Genomic DNA, 15995 nt, shown 5'->3' with positions numbered 1-15995 from the left:
AAGAATATTTTTTCATTTTTACTTTTTTTGTACAAAAAAGTTTTTATGGCTATAGGAAAAACTGCATGATAACCTCAGTTTAAAAGATCACAAAAACAGCAACACTATTTATTTAGAATCAACTGATTATTTAGTTTATATACCACAATTTAGTTAAAAGAATGAATAGTGAAGTCATAGAGACAGGTATGACACAGGAAAAAACATCAGCTGACAGCAAGGGAAAAAAAAAACAAAACTATGAAAGGCAGAAACAGAACTTAAATACCTCAGGGAAGTGTAATATAGGGATTAAATCTAAATCCCTCAAAGCCCCAAATATTCACAGAACTAGAATGCAATAGAAAACATAATTTTCTTGATGACCAAACCAAACTTCAATTATATATTTAGCACTTTTAGTTAGAGCTGGAAGTCAGGTAAAACACTCAAACTAATAATGTATAAAGAATTCAATTAATATAGATAACATATATGATATATAATATACATATATTTAATGTGTTTATAAAATACATATTTCAATTAGCTAGAACATTCCCATGTGAAAATGATGTTATATAAACAGTATACTATACATTTCAGTCATGATATATGGTACCCAGAATATCTTGAAAAATCAGGACAAAAAAAAATCAAGTAAGGAATGCTTCATCTATGCTTGATGCACAGCAAACACTTTCCAACTAGTAGGAAAGAATAAATAAAAAACCGATTAACATACTTACCAATACAGAATACAGAAATTTTGTGACAAGAACTACTTCAATGCAACCAACAGTTAAATTAACTTGACTGTCAAACACATTCATGTCTGTGTACGCAGAACCAGCAGTTGCACCCATATAAGAAACGACTCTGAAGCTGAAAACTTCTTTTCCAGTAATATAAACAGCCTTAATGAGAGAAAATTTAATTGTCAAAATCCACTTTCGAAATGATATGTCTTCAGTACAAAAATAAAGCAAACGCAAGATATACACACATATCTGGAAAATCTTGTAAGTAGTCAAGCCAAGTACAAATAAGACAACAATTCTAACTTCTTTTTTTTCTTTTTTTGCGGTACGCGGGCCTCTCACTGTTGTGGCCTCTTCCGTTGCGGAGCACAGGCTCCAGACGCGCAGGCTCAGCGGCCATGGCTCACGGGCCCAGCCGCTCCGCGGCATGTGGTATCTTCCCGGACCGGGGCACGAACCCGTGTCCCCTACATCGGCAGGCGGACTTTCAACCACTGCGCCACCAGGGAAGCCCCTAACTTCTTTATTAGAATCTACACTGCAAGTTTTTTCAAGTCAGTAGTGGCAACTCCCTTTATGGGCCATGAAATCCATTTACTAGGTCTGGCACAAGATTTTTTTAAATGGAAAAAACAGAAAAAAAATCAGAATACACATTTTCATTTAGTGTGTATACATGTGTACTGAGAACTGCCATATAAAGGTATTTTTCAGTCACTGTCAAAACTTAATATAATCTATTTTCTTCATTTGAGATATGTGAATTATTATCCAGATCCTTCCAAGGAGTTTTCTCCTATCACTATACTTCTGTTCCTTACTAGTTTGTCAAGAGTCATCTCAACTGCCAAACAAGAATTACCTACAGCAGTATAATGTCTCAAACTCTGCAATACCAGTTAAAAATGGTGGAGATATTAGCAGATGTGAAATGTCAAAAATATTCTGAAAGATAAACAGAGCACTCACTAACTTAGTTTATAGCTTTCTTGACCCTCTAAATGCTAGAAGTAAGGCAGAGGGCTGAAGAATCATCAAGAAGTAAATGAATTCCAACCATGGAACAAAAAACCCTCAGGAATCAAGGATAGTTGCCTGAAGGTTGAGGTGTAAGATGAGACTAAACAGAAGTCTACAGGAATTCTGCTTCTGCCTAGGATGTAGAATGCTGGAGAGACAGTTACTCCAAACCTTAAGAACAAGAAAAACAAAAACAGATAAACTACAAAATCATAACTTTTCTTAAAACCATTAGAAATCTGAGGTCACAAGCCAACTAAGCAGCCTAAAATCTAAAGAAAAAAGGTACCTTCAAGAGAGAACCTTAAGCACCAGCTCACCTGTGGTAAGGGGCAGAAGAAAAGAGCTGTCAGATACCATACAAGCTAAGTAAGAAGTCAGATAAAATGGTAAAGGTTGGCTATGAACTTATAATGTGATATACAGAATCCCTGGGAGTCACAGACACAAGAGGAGCTCACACTTAGTTGCAAGCACTTCATTGTGTGCTTTCTGCTGGGAGCTCCTGAGAGACTGGGGCCAGAGTGGAATACCAGAGGAAGCTTTCCTTGGTACAACCCTCAAAGAGAGGAGAAGCCTCCACTCTAGAAAAGGCCCAAAGTTCCATCGGATTATTTCTCTTAGAACAGAAGCCTTAAGAAACTAGCAGACAGGCAGTAACCTTGTTGCCCTCAGAGCACAGGTGAAGATACCATACCCTAGAGGAAAAGATAAAACTCCCTCTACACTCGGGGGAAGAAACCGTTCTGGGACCCATTATAGAGCATCTTCTACTGGAGCAGGAAGGCATACTCTCCCATACAGGAGCTACCAAAGATCTGAGTCAAATGCCATGGGAGGGATGGACAGGATCACCAAGAATGCCCCATTTCTGAGACCTGGAGAAACAGATCTGGCTAGACTGAACGTGAACTAGGACAAATGACAAGCCTACCTAAAACATCTTCCCACTCTACCGCCACCCCCAAATACCATCAAGACGGCAAGCTCTACGAAAAAGCAGCAGTAGACTCTAAACATCAAGGAAAGAGCCAAGAGTATGGAAAGAGAACTTTCTGAGGTACAAGAGTAGAGGAAAAGTCAACAGCATAGTATGAAGCAGCACTCCAACAAAAAATCCCCCACATAGCTGAAGGAATGTGAGGCAGTGGTATATTGAAGGGAATCATATTAAACAAGAAAACTCAAACCCAGTTCAGCTCTCCATTAACTGGATTCAATCCCTCATGTTAATAGACTAGCAGAAAAAGGAGGCACACTCACTTTCAGACATAAATACTATTCACTTCTGTCTCTATTATCCTATATATGATGTCTGACAGTCAATCATTAGTTATGAAACAACCCAAAAAGCAAGAAGAAAATAAATGACAAAGCAATCAACAGAATCAGACTTGCTTATAACATAGATGTTGGAACTTTCAGCCGGTGGATTTTGAATTATTATGATTACTAAGGTAAGTGCTTCTAGCGGAAAACGTGGAAAATATGAATGAACAGACTGAAGAATATGAGCAGAGAAATGGAAAATGGAAAAAAGACTCAAAGGGAAATATTAAAGATTAAAAAAACATGGTAATAGATGAAGAATACTTTCAATGGGTTTATTAGCATATTCAACGGAGCCAAGGACAAAATCAGTGAACTTAAAAATAGGTCAAAAGAAATTACACAAGCGAAACATAATGAGAAAAGAATGGGAAGAGTGGAACAGAGGATCCAAAGGTTATGGGACAATATCTAACAGGAATCTAATAAGAATTTTTGGAACCCAAGAGGGAGAAGAATAGGGAGGAGGCGGAGGAGGAAGAGGAGGTGAGGAAGCGAGAGAGGTGGAAGCAGAACTATTTGAAAAGGTATAAAAAATATTGAGACAGATCCAGAAAACTCTGAACAGGACAAATATGAAAATATACTTTCATATACCTAGCATACCATACACAAATTCTCAAGGCAGTCAGATAAAGATGAGAAATTATGTACACCTAGCAAAAATATCACTCAGAAAATGAAGGTGAAATAAAAGCCTTTTTTTTTTCCAGTTCTGATGCCTCCTTCCTGCCAAAAGATGAAATAATTCATAACCTGCAGACTTGCATCATAAGAAATGATTAAGTTCTTCGAGTAGAAATACAAATAACAGAATTTTGAAGGTACATGAAGAAATGAGTTCCGGAAATAGTTAGAATAAAGGTAAATACATCTCTTATAAAAAATTAATTGCTCTAAAGAAAACTGACTAAACCCCGATTGGTAGGTATACATTGTGGACTTTCAGCATACACAAAAGTAAAATATATTACAATAATACTGTGATAGGCAAGAAGTAGGAATTGACAGTATAGCACTGTTAAGATATGCGATACTACATAAAGCAGTAAAATATCAATGGAAGGTAGACTGTAATATCCCCGATACTATTAATCAATAAAAAACAATATCTTCCATAAGTCACATGAGTGACTTGTGACTATCCCCCTTGAGCCCAACAGAAGAGAAGAAATTTTCATAAGACAGTGTTTAGTGCACAGAGGTTGTGGCCTAGGAGACAACAGGTGTAGATAAGGGGTAAATAAAACACCATACTGAAAAAATGGGTATTTTAAGTAAAAATCTGTAAATTGAAATGTAAGGTCCCAACATTCTTCAACCAACTGGCTCCCTGAATCTAGACTGTCAGGCCTATACTTATAGTACTTTTCTAAAAGGAAAATGACTGGCCTGAGAGAGGGGGAAAAAAAAACAAACTTTAGATACTCAAGTTTTGAGCCCATCAAATCACTACATTACTGACTGACCATCTACCGTGATGTCCACCTGTCCCAACTCCTGCCCACAAAAAGCTTCCAATCAGCTCTGAATATCTAGGCAAAATTACAAAGTCCTTCTAGGAGAAAGAAAGTGAAACTGTCATCAGAATCATAAGCAGCAATGTGATTGAACACTAGGCCAGAAGACACAGAATAACATGTTTAAGATCATCTAGAAAAAAAAAATGCAAGCTAAAGAATCAAAATCCAGCCAAAGTACTCTGTAAATATAAATGTAATGCAACATACAGACACTCATGGAGTACTATTCTTATGACTATGAGCCCTGCCTACAGAATCTACCAGGGAATAAACTTTTAAGTAGCCAAAATTTTGAAGATGTCGGCATAAAGACTGGTGAAAACTCCCATTTAATAAAGAAGAAATGTTTGAATCAGAATATTATCATTTTGCAATCCTTAATGAAATAATGGTTTTTAACATTACAAAACCAACGACAGCTAGACACTGTGCACCCTTTGAAAATACATAACACCAACTATGAAGTATTCTTGCCCTCCCCAGCCCCTGTAAAAAAAAAAAACCAAAAATAACCCTGAATCTCACTGAATGAGGTTTAACTATCAATTTACAGGAAATACAGGGAATAGAGGAACATGTTAAATATCACGAGAACACAATCAGCACAAGCTGATGGAAAATTCTACAAAACAAATAGGATAGCAACAAATGGCAAGGGAGAGAAAGAGATAGAAAATTATAGATTAAAACAGACTTGAGAGGCATATTAATCAAAATGCACTGTATGGACCTCCTCTGGATCTGATCTAAACAAACTAAAGGAAAAAAATTATGAGACACTCAAGGAAATATGAGAACTCACTGGATGGTTGATAACATTAAGAAATAACTGTGCCACCGGTCAGAATGGCCATCATCAAAAAATCTACAAACAAGAAATGCTGGAGAGGGTGTGGAGAAAAGGGAACCCTCCTACACTGTTGGTGGGAATGTAAATTGATACAGCCACTATGGAGGACAGTATGGAGGTTTCTTAAAAAACTTAAAATAGAACTACCATACCACCCAGCAATCCCACTACTAGACATATACCCTGAGAAAACCATAATTCAAAAAGAGTCATGTACCACAATGTTCACTGCAGCTTTATTTACAATAGCCAGGACTTGGAAGCAATCTAAGTGTCCATCAACAGATGAAGGGATAAAGAAGATGTGGCACATATATACAATGGACTATTACTCAGCCATAAAAAGAAATGAAATTGAGTTATTTGTAGTGAGGTGGATGGACCTAGAGTCTGTCATACAGAGTAAAGTAAGTCAGAAAAAGAAAAACAAATACCATATGCTAACACATATATATGGAATCTAAAAAAAAATGGTTCTGAAGAACATAGGGGCAGGACAGGAATAAAGACTCAGATGTAGAGAACGGACTTGAGGACACGGGGAGGGGAAGGGTAAGCTGGGACGAAGTGAGAGAGTGGCATGGACATATATACACTACCAAATGTCAAATAGATAGCTATTGGGAAGCAGCTGCATAGCACAGGGAGATCAGCTCGGTGCTCTGTGACCACCTAGAGGGGTGGGATAAGGAGGGTGGGAGGGAGACGCAAAAGGGAGGAGATATGGGGATTTATGTATATGTATAGCTGATTCACTTTGTTATAAAGCAGAAACTAACACACCATTGTAAAGCAATTATACTCCAATAAAGATATTTATAGAAAAGAAATAATTGTGCCCAGCCCCAGGCCGGGAGGCCCACATGGGGGAACTGCAGGCTGGGGCCCCTCTGGACGATGGCAGCGGCTGGACAGGAAGTGAGGAAGGAAGCGAGGAGGGCACTGGCGGCAGTGAGGGGGTGGGGGGAGACAGGGGCCCAGGCACAGAGGGTGTATGGAGTCCAGACCTCGAACAGAGCTTCCAGGAGGCCCTGGCCATCTACCTACCCTGTGGCTGGTGGAAAATCATCCTGTCTGATGAAGGCAAGATATATGGTCAGAATGAACTGATTGCCCGCTACATCAAGCTGAGAACGAGGAAGACTCAAACTTGCAAACAGATCTCTAGTCATATCCAGGTTTTGGCCTGAAGGAAATCGAGGAAAATCCAGTCCAAGCTCAAGGACCAGGTTTTCAAGGACAAAGCTTTCCAGACAATGGCCACCATGTCCTCGGCCCAGCTCATCTCAGCACCTTCCCTGAAAGCCAAACTTGGTCCCGCCGGTCCTCAGGCCCCAGAGCTTTTCCAGTTTTGGTTGGGGGGTTCTGGGCCCCCCTGGAATGTTCCAGATGTGAAGCCATTCTCGCAGACACTGTTCTCCTTGTCACTGACTCCTCCTGACCTCCCAGTGTACGAGCCCCCCCAAGCCCTCTCACCTCCTGCTTTGCCTCCACCTGCCCCATCAGCCCCAGCCTGGCAGGCTCGGGCTCTGGGCACTGCTCGGTTGCAGTTGGTGGAGTTCTCGGCCTTTGTGGAACCTCTGGATGCAGCTGACTCTTACCAGAGGCACCTGGTTGTACACAGCAGCCAGCACTACCCCAGCCCCAAAGCGCCCCCCTTTGGGAGTGTGGACGTCCGGCAGATCTATGACAAATTCCCTAAGAAAAAGAGCGGTCTGCGGGAGCTGTATGACTGTGGGCCCCCCACGCCTTCTTCCTGGTCAAGTGTTGGGAGGACCTGACCTGGGGGCCGAGTGGTGAGGAGGTGGGGGCCAGCAGCAGCAGTGGTGGCTTCTATCTAGTGAGCAGCCAGTACGAGAGCCTGGAGCACATGACCCTCACCTGTTCCTCCTGTTCCAAAGAAGAAGGTCTGCTTCTTTGGCAAGCAGGTGGTGGAGAAGGTGGGGACGGAGCATGCCCAGCTGGAGGACGGGAGGTTCATGTACTGCCTGCTGCGCTCACCCACGTGCAAGTACCTGGTGAATTTCCTGCACAAGCTTTGGCAGCTACCTGAGCGCTATATGATGAACAGTGTCCTGGAGAACTTCACCATCCTCCAGTGGTGACAGAGACACCCAGGAACTGCTGCTCTGCACCACCTACGTCTTCGAGGTCTCCACCAGTGAGCGGGGGGTCCAGCACCACATTTACCACCTGGTCAGGGACTGAAGGGGGACCCCAGAAGTGGCCCACCCCCGGAATACCCTCCTCCCAGGAAGAACCTCCAGCTTTCCTCACGTTTCTTCCTTGGGGAGGGGGCTGCTCCCTGTTAGGACCTTAAAAGGTGGGTGGTGAGTTGAATGGGCTGGGACTGAGAAGAAAGGATGGATCCTGATATTGGGACCTCACAGGGGTGTCTGAAAGGACAGATCACTCCAGAGCATTTGACACTGGGGGCAGGAGTGAGACAACCCCTGGAACAGCACTGGTTTCTGTCTCTGACAGGCACCCTTGCCCTTCTCTGTTTTGGATGTTTTGGAAGGCCCCAGTTACACACTGGCTTGTCGCTCTCTGTTTTTCAGGGCCCTCTTCTTCCCAATCTGCCTCTCCTTACCAGCCCCATCCTGGGACCCTGATACCAAATTTTGAAGGTTAACCCTTTCTGTGCAGGAGTAAAGCCAGCTGGGCCCTGGAAATTTTTTTTTTTTTAACATTACAAGAGATATTCATAAGTGGGTGTTAGGGCCATGACATTTTCTCAGCTGGGCAAGCCAGTGGGGCGAGGCTTTTAAACCTCATGTCGCCTTCTAAACAAGCTGTGGCGCTGGGCTGTGTTGCCTCCTCCTCTCCTCCCCCCAAAGTGTGTTCTGACAGAGGATAAAGCTATTTTACCAAAAAAGAAAGAAAGAAAGAATTGCTCGCTTTTTAAAGGCGAAATACCAATGGGTTTTTTTTTCTTTGGTAGACATTGAAAGATTCTAAAATTTATATTTATATATGTAAACGCAAAAGTCCAGGAACAGCCAAGACATTATTGAAGAAAACAAACAAGATGGAAGATGAATTATAAAACTTAAGAACTAATCTCAATAATTCAGTTTGGAATTGAAAGGCAGTATAAAATAGTTGTTAAGAGCATAAACTACAGAGCCTGAATGCCTGTTACATCCAGGATGTTAGATGAAGCTCTACTAGATATGTGACCTCAAGAAAAACCTTTATGTGCTTCAGTTTCTTTATCCATAATATTGGAAAATGAAATTCTGATCTAAATGACATTTGTGAAGATTAAATAACTTAATATTTATGAAGCATTTAGAACACTATCCAGCACCAAGTAAGGACTATATGTATGTTTGGTACTGATTCAAGGATAAGTAAACCAATGGAACACAAAAGAGAGCCCAGAAATAAATCTATCCATATATCTACACTTAATATTTAATAGATATAGTACTGTATACAAGTAAGAAAAGGATAGCTATTTAAATAAATGATACTAGGAAAAAAACAACCCCGTGTGAAAAAAAAAATGAAATTGGACCCCAGCCTCAATTATATAGAAAAATCAATTCCAAGTAGGATGAAAGACCTAACAGTGAAAGGCAAAATTATATAACTTTTAGAAGGTCACATAGGGGAATAACTTTATGAATTCAGGGGATGGAATGATTTAGAAGACAAAATTCTCAAATCAAAAAAGAATGATAAATTCAACTTCATTAAAATTAATAACTTTTGTTCATCAAAAGACATCATAACCAAACTGGGAGTAACTATTTGAAACACAAACTAAGCAAGGAATAATGTATAAAATATTAAATGATTTCCTACAAATCAATAAAGAAAAAAATAAACATTCCTTCCTCTAAAATTGATAAATTAAACCAGGTGTCAGCAAACTACAAACAGCAGGATTAGGTAAAAATGGTTTACATACTTCTAAGTAGTTAAAAAAAAATCTAAATAATATTTTGTGACATATGCAAATTATATGAAATTTACATTTTATTATCCATAAAATAAAATTTTACTGGAACACAGCCAAATCACTCATTTACACAAATGACTGCTTTCACACTACAAGAGCAGGGCTGAATAGTTGCAACAAAAACTTCATGGCCCACAAAGCCTAAAACACAATCTGGCTATTCACAGAAAAAGTTTACTGGCACCTGAGTTAAACTAATAGGCATCTCATAGAAGAGCAAGTATAAATAGTCTATAAGTATATGAAAAGATGTGCAATTTCATTAGTGTGGTAAGAAAAATACAAACTGAAAACACCATATCATACACTCCAGATCTTCAAAAAATGTAATATCTGACAATTCCAAGCACTGGCATTGAAATGAAATACCAGATCTCTCTTCCACTGCTCCTGGGAGTACATATGCCACTAGAAATAGATTCTCTAAAAAATGCTTGCATGAGATATGTCCAAGAACATATCAGGAGACATGTATTGATACAAGACTAGTTACAGAAGCAATACTCATAAAAACAAAAGAGTAGAAACCAAATATCCATCAACAGAACAATGAATAAATAACCAGTGGTAATAAAAATGAACAAACTATACCTACAAACGTCAACACGGATACACCTCAAAAATATAATGAATGATAAGATGCAAGGCTAAAGAAATACATATAAAATATGATCTCCTTTAAAAAGGGGAGTGCAAGATGAAACAACGTGTTATGTAAGGATTCATACATAGTTGGTAACATTTATTAAAAATACAAAAAGCCGGACATAGTTAACTCTCCAAGGAGACAGTACAATAAAGTCAAATTAGGGCATACTGGTGACTTCTGGGGTATGTTCTATTACCTGGCTTGAGGGTTGGGTATAAAGGTATTTGTTTTACTGTTGTTCTTTACGTTATATTACTTGCTTTTGTGTATATGCTATATTTCAAAATAAAACATATTTCCAAATACCACAAAACTGGGCAATATATCGTTTAAGGATGCAAAAATATAAGGTTAAAAACTACAATGAAGAGTAAGGAGGAAAAAAAGCAAGGATATACAATTTATATAATAGCTTGTTATCATCTCAATTTTTAATAAAAATATGTAAGAACAATAGAAACAAAACCATATGTGCAAAAATTCCAAAAAAGATCCACATTATCAAATCTCACTCAAGAAGAACAAGAAAATCTGATTAGACTTACATCAAGTAAAGAAATGGAACAGTAATTAAAAATTCTTCCCCACAGAAAACCTCAAAGCCACACAGCTTCACTGCTGAGTTCCATCAAACACTTAAGGAAGACATAATATATACCAATTCTACATAAATCTTTCAGAAAACAGATGAGAAAACACTTCCAAATTCATTTTATGAAGCCAATATTAGCCTGATACTAAAGACAGGAAAGTATAAAACAGTTAGAAATACTGGTGTACCTACCACCAAGAATTAACAAGCTTAACAACTGGATAAATTTTTAAATACTCATAATTTACAGTGATACTTTATTTCATGAGAATGTCAGGTCAGCTAGAATCTTTTTCAGGTTATGGCACACATAAATAACAGTATCTGTACAATGATACTAGTATAAATGAATGCTGCTCCAGGACAGAGTCAAATAATCTGAGAACTCTAGTCCTTTCTCCAGCTGCCCAGAAAGCTGAAGCGCTCAATATATTATACTTAAAACCCACTCAGGGCACCATAGTGTGTCATGGAACAGTAATTACAAAGCTCTGATCCAGGGCAAAAAGATTATGTCTCTTTGGTTCCTTGACACGTGGAGAGTTATGAAGGTAGTTTGTTTAAAAATCATATACATTGGAATCAAAGTCAAGAAATATGGAAAGGAAAATGGGGTGGGACAAGAAGACACAAGTGAGAAACTTCATTTTGTAGCTTAAGTTGGATTTTTAACCTTAAAGATGTGTTAAAAATAAAATTACAGAGAAAAAAAGTAAATGTCTTAGGTTATAATATCAGTTCCATTACTAACTACTTGTATGACTTGTAGTAGATTCATTTATTTATATTAGCTTTACTTTCTAAATAGGACAAATAAAATGGACAATCTACTTCCTAAACGCTCTAATACTATAATTTTTCAAATAAAAGCAATGGAAGCAAATCAAACCATGGCTTCTGAAAAATTTCTTGTTCTTTATTCCTATAAGCCATGTACCTTTGATGTTTTGGGGACTCTTGTTATCTCATGCTAACAAACCACAATAAGAAAATATAAGGCATAAGAATTTTTATTTAACATAAAAATCAGGTCATCACTGTATCTCATCAGTATTATTTGCTAATAAGCCTATACATCTATTTCCTTTCTTCCTGTCACATTCCGAACTTTGACCTCCTGACTCAACAAGTACCTCAGCCTTTTCTAATGCTACTATTTGATGTTCTCTTCACTCCTTTAAATATACCACCTTATCCAGATGCTCCACTGTTTAAAAATTACCTGTCCAACTCCACAACAGTATCTAGTCCAAGAACCTTACTCTCTTGTACCCAGTAACAACAAAAGGACCTATCCTTCAACCACTAGCCACCTAGTTCCAAGGACTCTCTTAACATTATAATGCTACGTTAGTAAGTATCCATGAAAATAAACTTTAAAAAAAAAATCTCGTTTATTCAATCTGACTTCATATCCTCTGCTCTGAAATCTGAAATGCATTACAAGGTTCATAATACTTCAAAATAGCAAAAAGAAAATAATGCATTTGCTACTCCCCTCCCCCCTTCCCCACAAAAGCACTCCACAACTAAGTTCCAGCAGTATCACTTGTACTAATTTCATTTATGAGATACTTAATCGTCATTTTACAAATAAACAGATTCTGAGATTAGGCCACCCAACTACTGAAGAACAGGGCTAAAATAAGAACCTAATTATGCCTAACTTCAAAGCCCATGGACCTACTAAGACACACTGCTAAAATCGGATGACTGTTTAATTTATACCTATGAACAATCTTAAAGGACAATTATATTTAATAATGTTAATGAATAGAAACAAATTCATACCTTTTTGTATACAGCTGCTATATCGGAATCCAGAACAATTATATTCCTTAGCTTTGCATTTATTTCAGTCACTGATGGCCTCATAATCATCTCAGAATCAAGCCCTAAGGGAAAAAAAAATTATTAAATTCTTTTTCCTTCATTTAATAGTTCTGAATTTACTTTTCCTCAAATCTTATTACCTTCAATCTTAATTTCTGAAATGTTATGTTTCTGATCTTGAATAAAGATCTGTAAACATGATAATTCTGCTAAAATCTGTAAGGTAATAATATCTTCATTCTTGGATAGTTTTAAAGCTGCAAAAAGAAAGTCATATTGTAAAACATAAGACAAAACTTTTAGTAGTTACCTTACTACACTTATAAAGTAACTGAAATATCACAACAATGATAATGCTAGAGGAAAACGTGATTTGCAAATTGAAAGCAAGCAATATATTACCTACTAAATTAGGAATGCTAAAGAAAATCAAATCCAATGAAAACAAAGCCAAACAAATGCAAAGAGACAAAACAAAAATAGTTCCTAGATGAGAATAACATTTGAAACTAAGAAGTTGTAGTTGTAAAATCATAAATCTTTTGCGATTTAATGAGTACAGGGTGATACATGTTATTATCAAACTTGAAACTTTTGACTGCTTAAAAAAGCACTCCGATTAAAAAATATACTCTCATATTATTCAAATTTTGTTAGTTCTATTTTTCTAATTTAAATAATATTAAATGCATGAAATTTAATTACATTAAATACTTCTGTATAATCTTCAACTAAAATGAATAATAAGATAAATAAATGTCACTTTTCTTCAGCAATAATCACTTTACTATTATTTTCTAAAATTAACCTGGTATATAATGAATCTTTCTAAATATTAATCTAGCAATAGAATTCTAAAGCCAATATTATAATAATAACGCAAGAGCCAAAATTTATTGATCTACTTAGTAAAAATTTGATGTTGAATTTTAAAGAAACATACGTATTTTTTTAATAAACTCTCCTTTGTCTTCAGTCTCTGCAATATGCACTGGGGCTGGTTTTTCCTCCGAATATGGAAGGATATTATTAAAATAATTTATTGTATTCAGAAGTGCTTCAGTATGTAAATGAATATCCAAAGAGGAAAAATTCACCTAAAGAACAAAGCTGATTTTAGTAATACAACAAACATTTGTCTGTATTCTTTGTGGTATAAAGGATACAATTTATAATATTCAATTTTTATCCTCAAGGATCTTACAGTTCTAGCTATAAAATAATTTTCATAATATATTTGCATAGAAATACAATATCTAATTAAAAAATAAATTATTATTCACCTATACCTTAATCAGTTGCACAACATTGTTATACCTGTCCTTCAACATTGTTATGGGTAAATTCTTTTCAGCCTACACAAAGTGAAAAAAACAAATCTGTTAGATTATCATAGGAAGACATATGTATATATATAATTACATAATGGTCCTAACACACATTTATATAATTTTGCCAGCTATTTATATATATATATATAATTACTTAAACAAACGACTGCTTCACCAGAACAAATTTGCTAAGTATTCAATAAATGTTACGTACTATCTTGCTTATTATCAAGAGTGGATATTTAGGTATTATCACATGTAGAGGACAATCATTTAGTCAGCGACAACTCTGTAAGATACTTCCCAAATCTTCCTATATGTTAAAACAAAATTTTGACGCAACAGTCTGCCAGGTATCAAATACTCTGTGTTATCTTTAGATTTCGAACATTTCTACAATATAAAAGCTGTTTATTTCATAAACAACAAAACACTAAAATATCTATATCAATAATAGTAAAAAATGGTCTTAAAAGTAATATAATTCTCATTTACCATTAAGTACTGTAATTATTAAAATAACATGGCACTTACATAAAAACAGGTCAATGAAAACAAGGGCTAAATCATATGTAGACCACAGTACACATAAAAACTTAATAAATGACGAAATGGTTATCATAAATCCATAGGAAAGGAATAGTCACTGACAGCAGGAAAATTAGGTAACTTCAGACAATGGTGGGAAATCAAGTGAAAGCCTCATCTTATATCCTATACCACAATAAATTCCATCAAGACTGAAAAGTTTGTTGACATCCTGATGGGGGGGGAAATAGCCAAACTGCAGGTCATTTCTACTTAGAATGTGGGCTGCTTATTATCTTGCTATGTGAAGTGTTTATAAATCACAAGTATCTAACAGAGGATGACAAAACAAAAAAATCTTAAACTTTTAGGAGTTATAGCGATCACATCAGAATGAAGATTAAACTAAATATTGCTAAACTTATAAAACTTGATTTTAATATTTCAGCAGCATGCTTACCATAACAAGAATATAAATCAAACTACTTACCTTCACATATTCCAGTGTTAACAGATCTTCCATTGTGTTATCCAGTGTTGTAATCAAATAAACTGGTTTCTTGTTTTCATCTAAAAATAATTTCTAAAATTATTCTTTCATAGAAAAACTAATGGAAAATAAATGCAGGCAATATTAATAATTATAGAATTGGAAAAGAAGGATTTCCTGTATCATATCAATTCTGGGCCTTGATTTCTGTATTACTCAACTCAGGTCCTTCATCCTTTATTTTAAACTCTAAAAATGTAATTTCATCTCACAATTCCCTTCTCTTATGCCACAATGCTGAAGATTCTTACCCTTCTAAACCTAGATAGGAACATGAAGAGATTCTAGTCCTGAGTCATAGAAATAGCTAGAAAGAAATCTGTCAGTATCTCTAAAATCCTAATTGTAGAGAAAAAGCATCAGGTATCTGATGAGAAACTAAATTGTTGTCTGTATTAGTTTAGATTAAAATAAAGTATTACCATATTATCAGTCTTTACTAGTTGTATTGTTGCTGCTGCTCAAAATCTAAGAAGATAAGTGAGGAAACTGCTGTAGAATAGTATTTTGTGTAAAGTCTTTATAACTATCATCAGCAAATTACTTACGACTGTTCAAAATCAATAACTAGATACTGGAAGAAAGGACTACAAACCAATCATACTACTCTTCAGGAAAAAAATGCAACATATTTCCACAGAATCCTCCAGATTTAAAAGCTTATTAGCAATTAAGCTAGTCTTCTACTGTAGATGCTAATCACATTTCAATCCTTAAGAAGGTCTCCACTTTTTTCACACATTTATTCATTCATTGAATAACTATTTACTGATCATTTACTTTGTGTAAGAAATTGTGCTATTCACTTCTTCCTACTCTTTCTAAGAAAACAGAAGCAAATATATTACAAAATAGGTGCACTAATAATTATATATCTTGTATTATGTGTGTAAGCGTTTTCTTATCATTTGCTTTTGGGAAAACAAAAAATTATAAAAAAACATAAATATTAACAACTGCTATAATACTTCTGGATTACTGGTGAACACTATCAAGTTGGTTTATTTTTCTTTCCAACTGCCAGAGCAAACTTTGATGTAAAAAGCATAATAAAGCAGAACTCTGTATCTTCCATGTATG

General features: G+C 36.3%; 1 protein-coding gene and 1 pseudogene across 5 annotated transcripts in view; one reads left to right on the top strand and one right to left on the bottom strand.

Annotated features, from left to right (window-relative positions):
• Nucleotides 1–15995, bottom strand: part of VPS13A (vacuolar protein sorting 13 homolog A) — a 237539-nt gene that overhangs the window by 118271 nt on the left and 103273 nt on the right. For all 5 annotated transcript variants that reach the window (XR_004480053.2, XR_004480054.2, XR_007477790.1 and 2 more), the window contains exons 27-32: nt 14856–14935; nt 13796–13861; nt 13450–13603; nt 12647–12763; nt 12465–12568; nt 729–896 (exon numbers count right to left, since the gene is read on the bottom strand). Coding sequence is in view for 1 of the 5 variants with exons in the window: in XM_004285838.3 (XP_004285886.1) it covers nt 729–896; nt 12465–12568; nt 12647–12763; nt 13450–13603; nt 13796–13861; nt 14856–14935 (689 nt within the window). In the remaining 4 variants the exon portion in view is untranslated. The remainder of the gene's footprint in view (nt 1–728; nt 897–12464; nt 12569–12646; nt 12764–13449; nt 13604–13795; nt 13862–14855; nt 14936–15995) is intronic.
• On the top strand, nt 6214–8059 carry LOC101280724 (transcriptional enhancer factor TEF-4-like; annotated as a pseudogene).

This window comes from Orcinus orca, chromosome 6, assembly GCF_937001465.1.
Source record: "Orcinus orca chromosome 6, mOrcOrc1.1, whole genome shotgun sequence".
Lineage (NCBI taxonomy): Eukaryota > Metazoa > Chordata > Mammalia > Artiodactyla > Delphinidae > Orcinus > Orcinus orca.
Note: the sequence above shows the minus strand (reverse complement) of the source record. Positions and strands in the feature narration are given on the sequence as shown.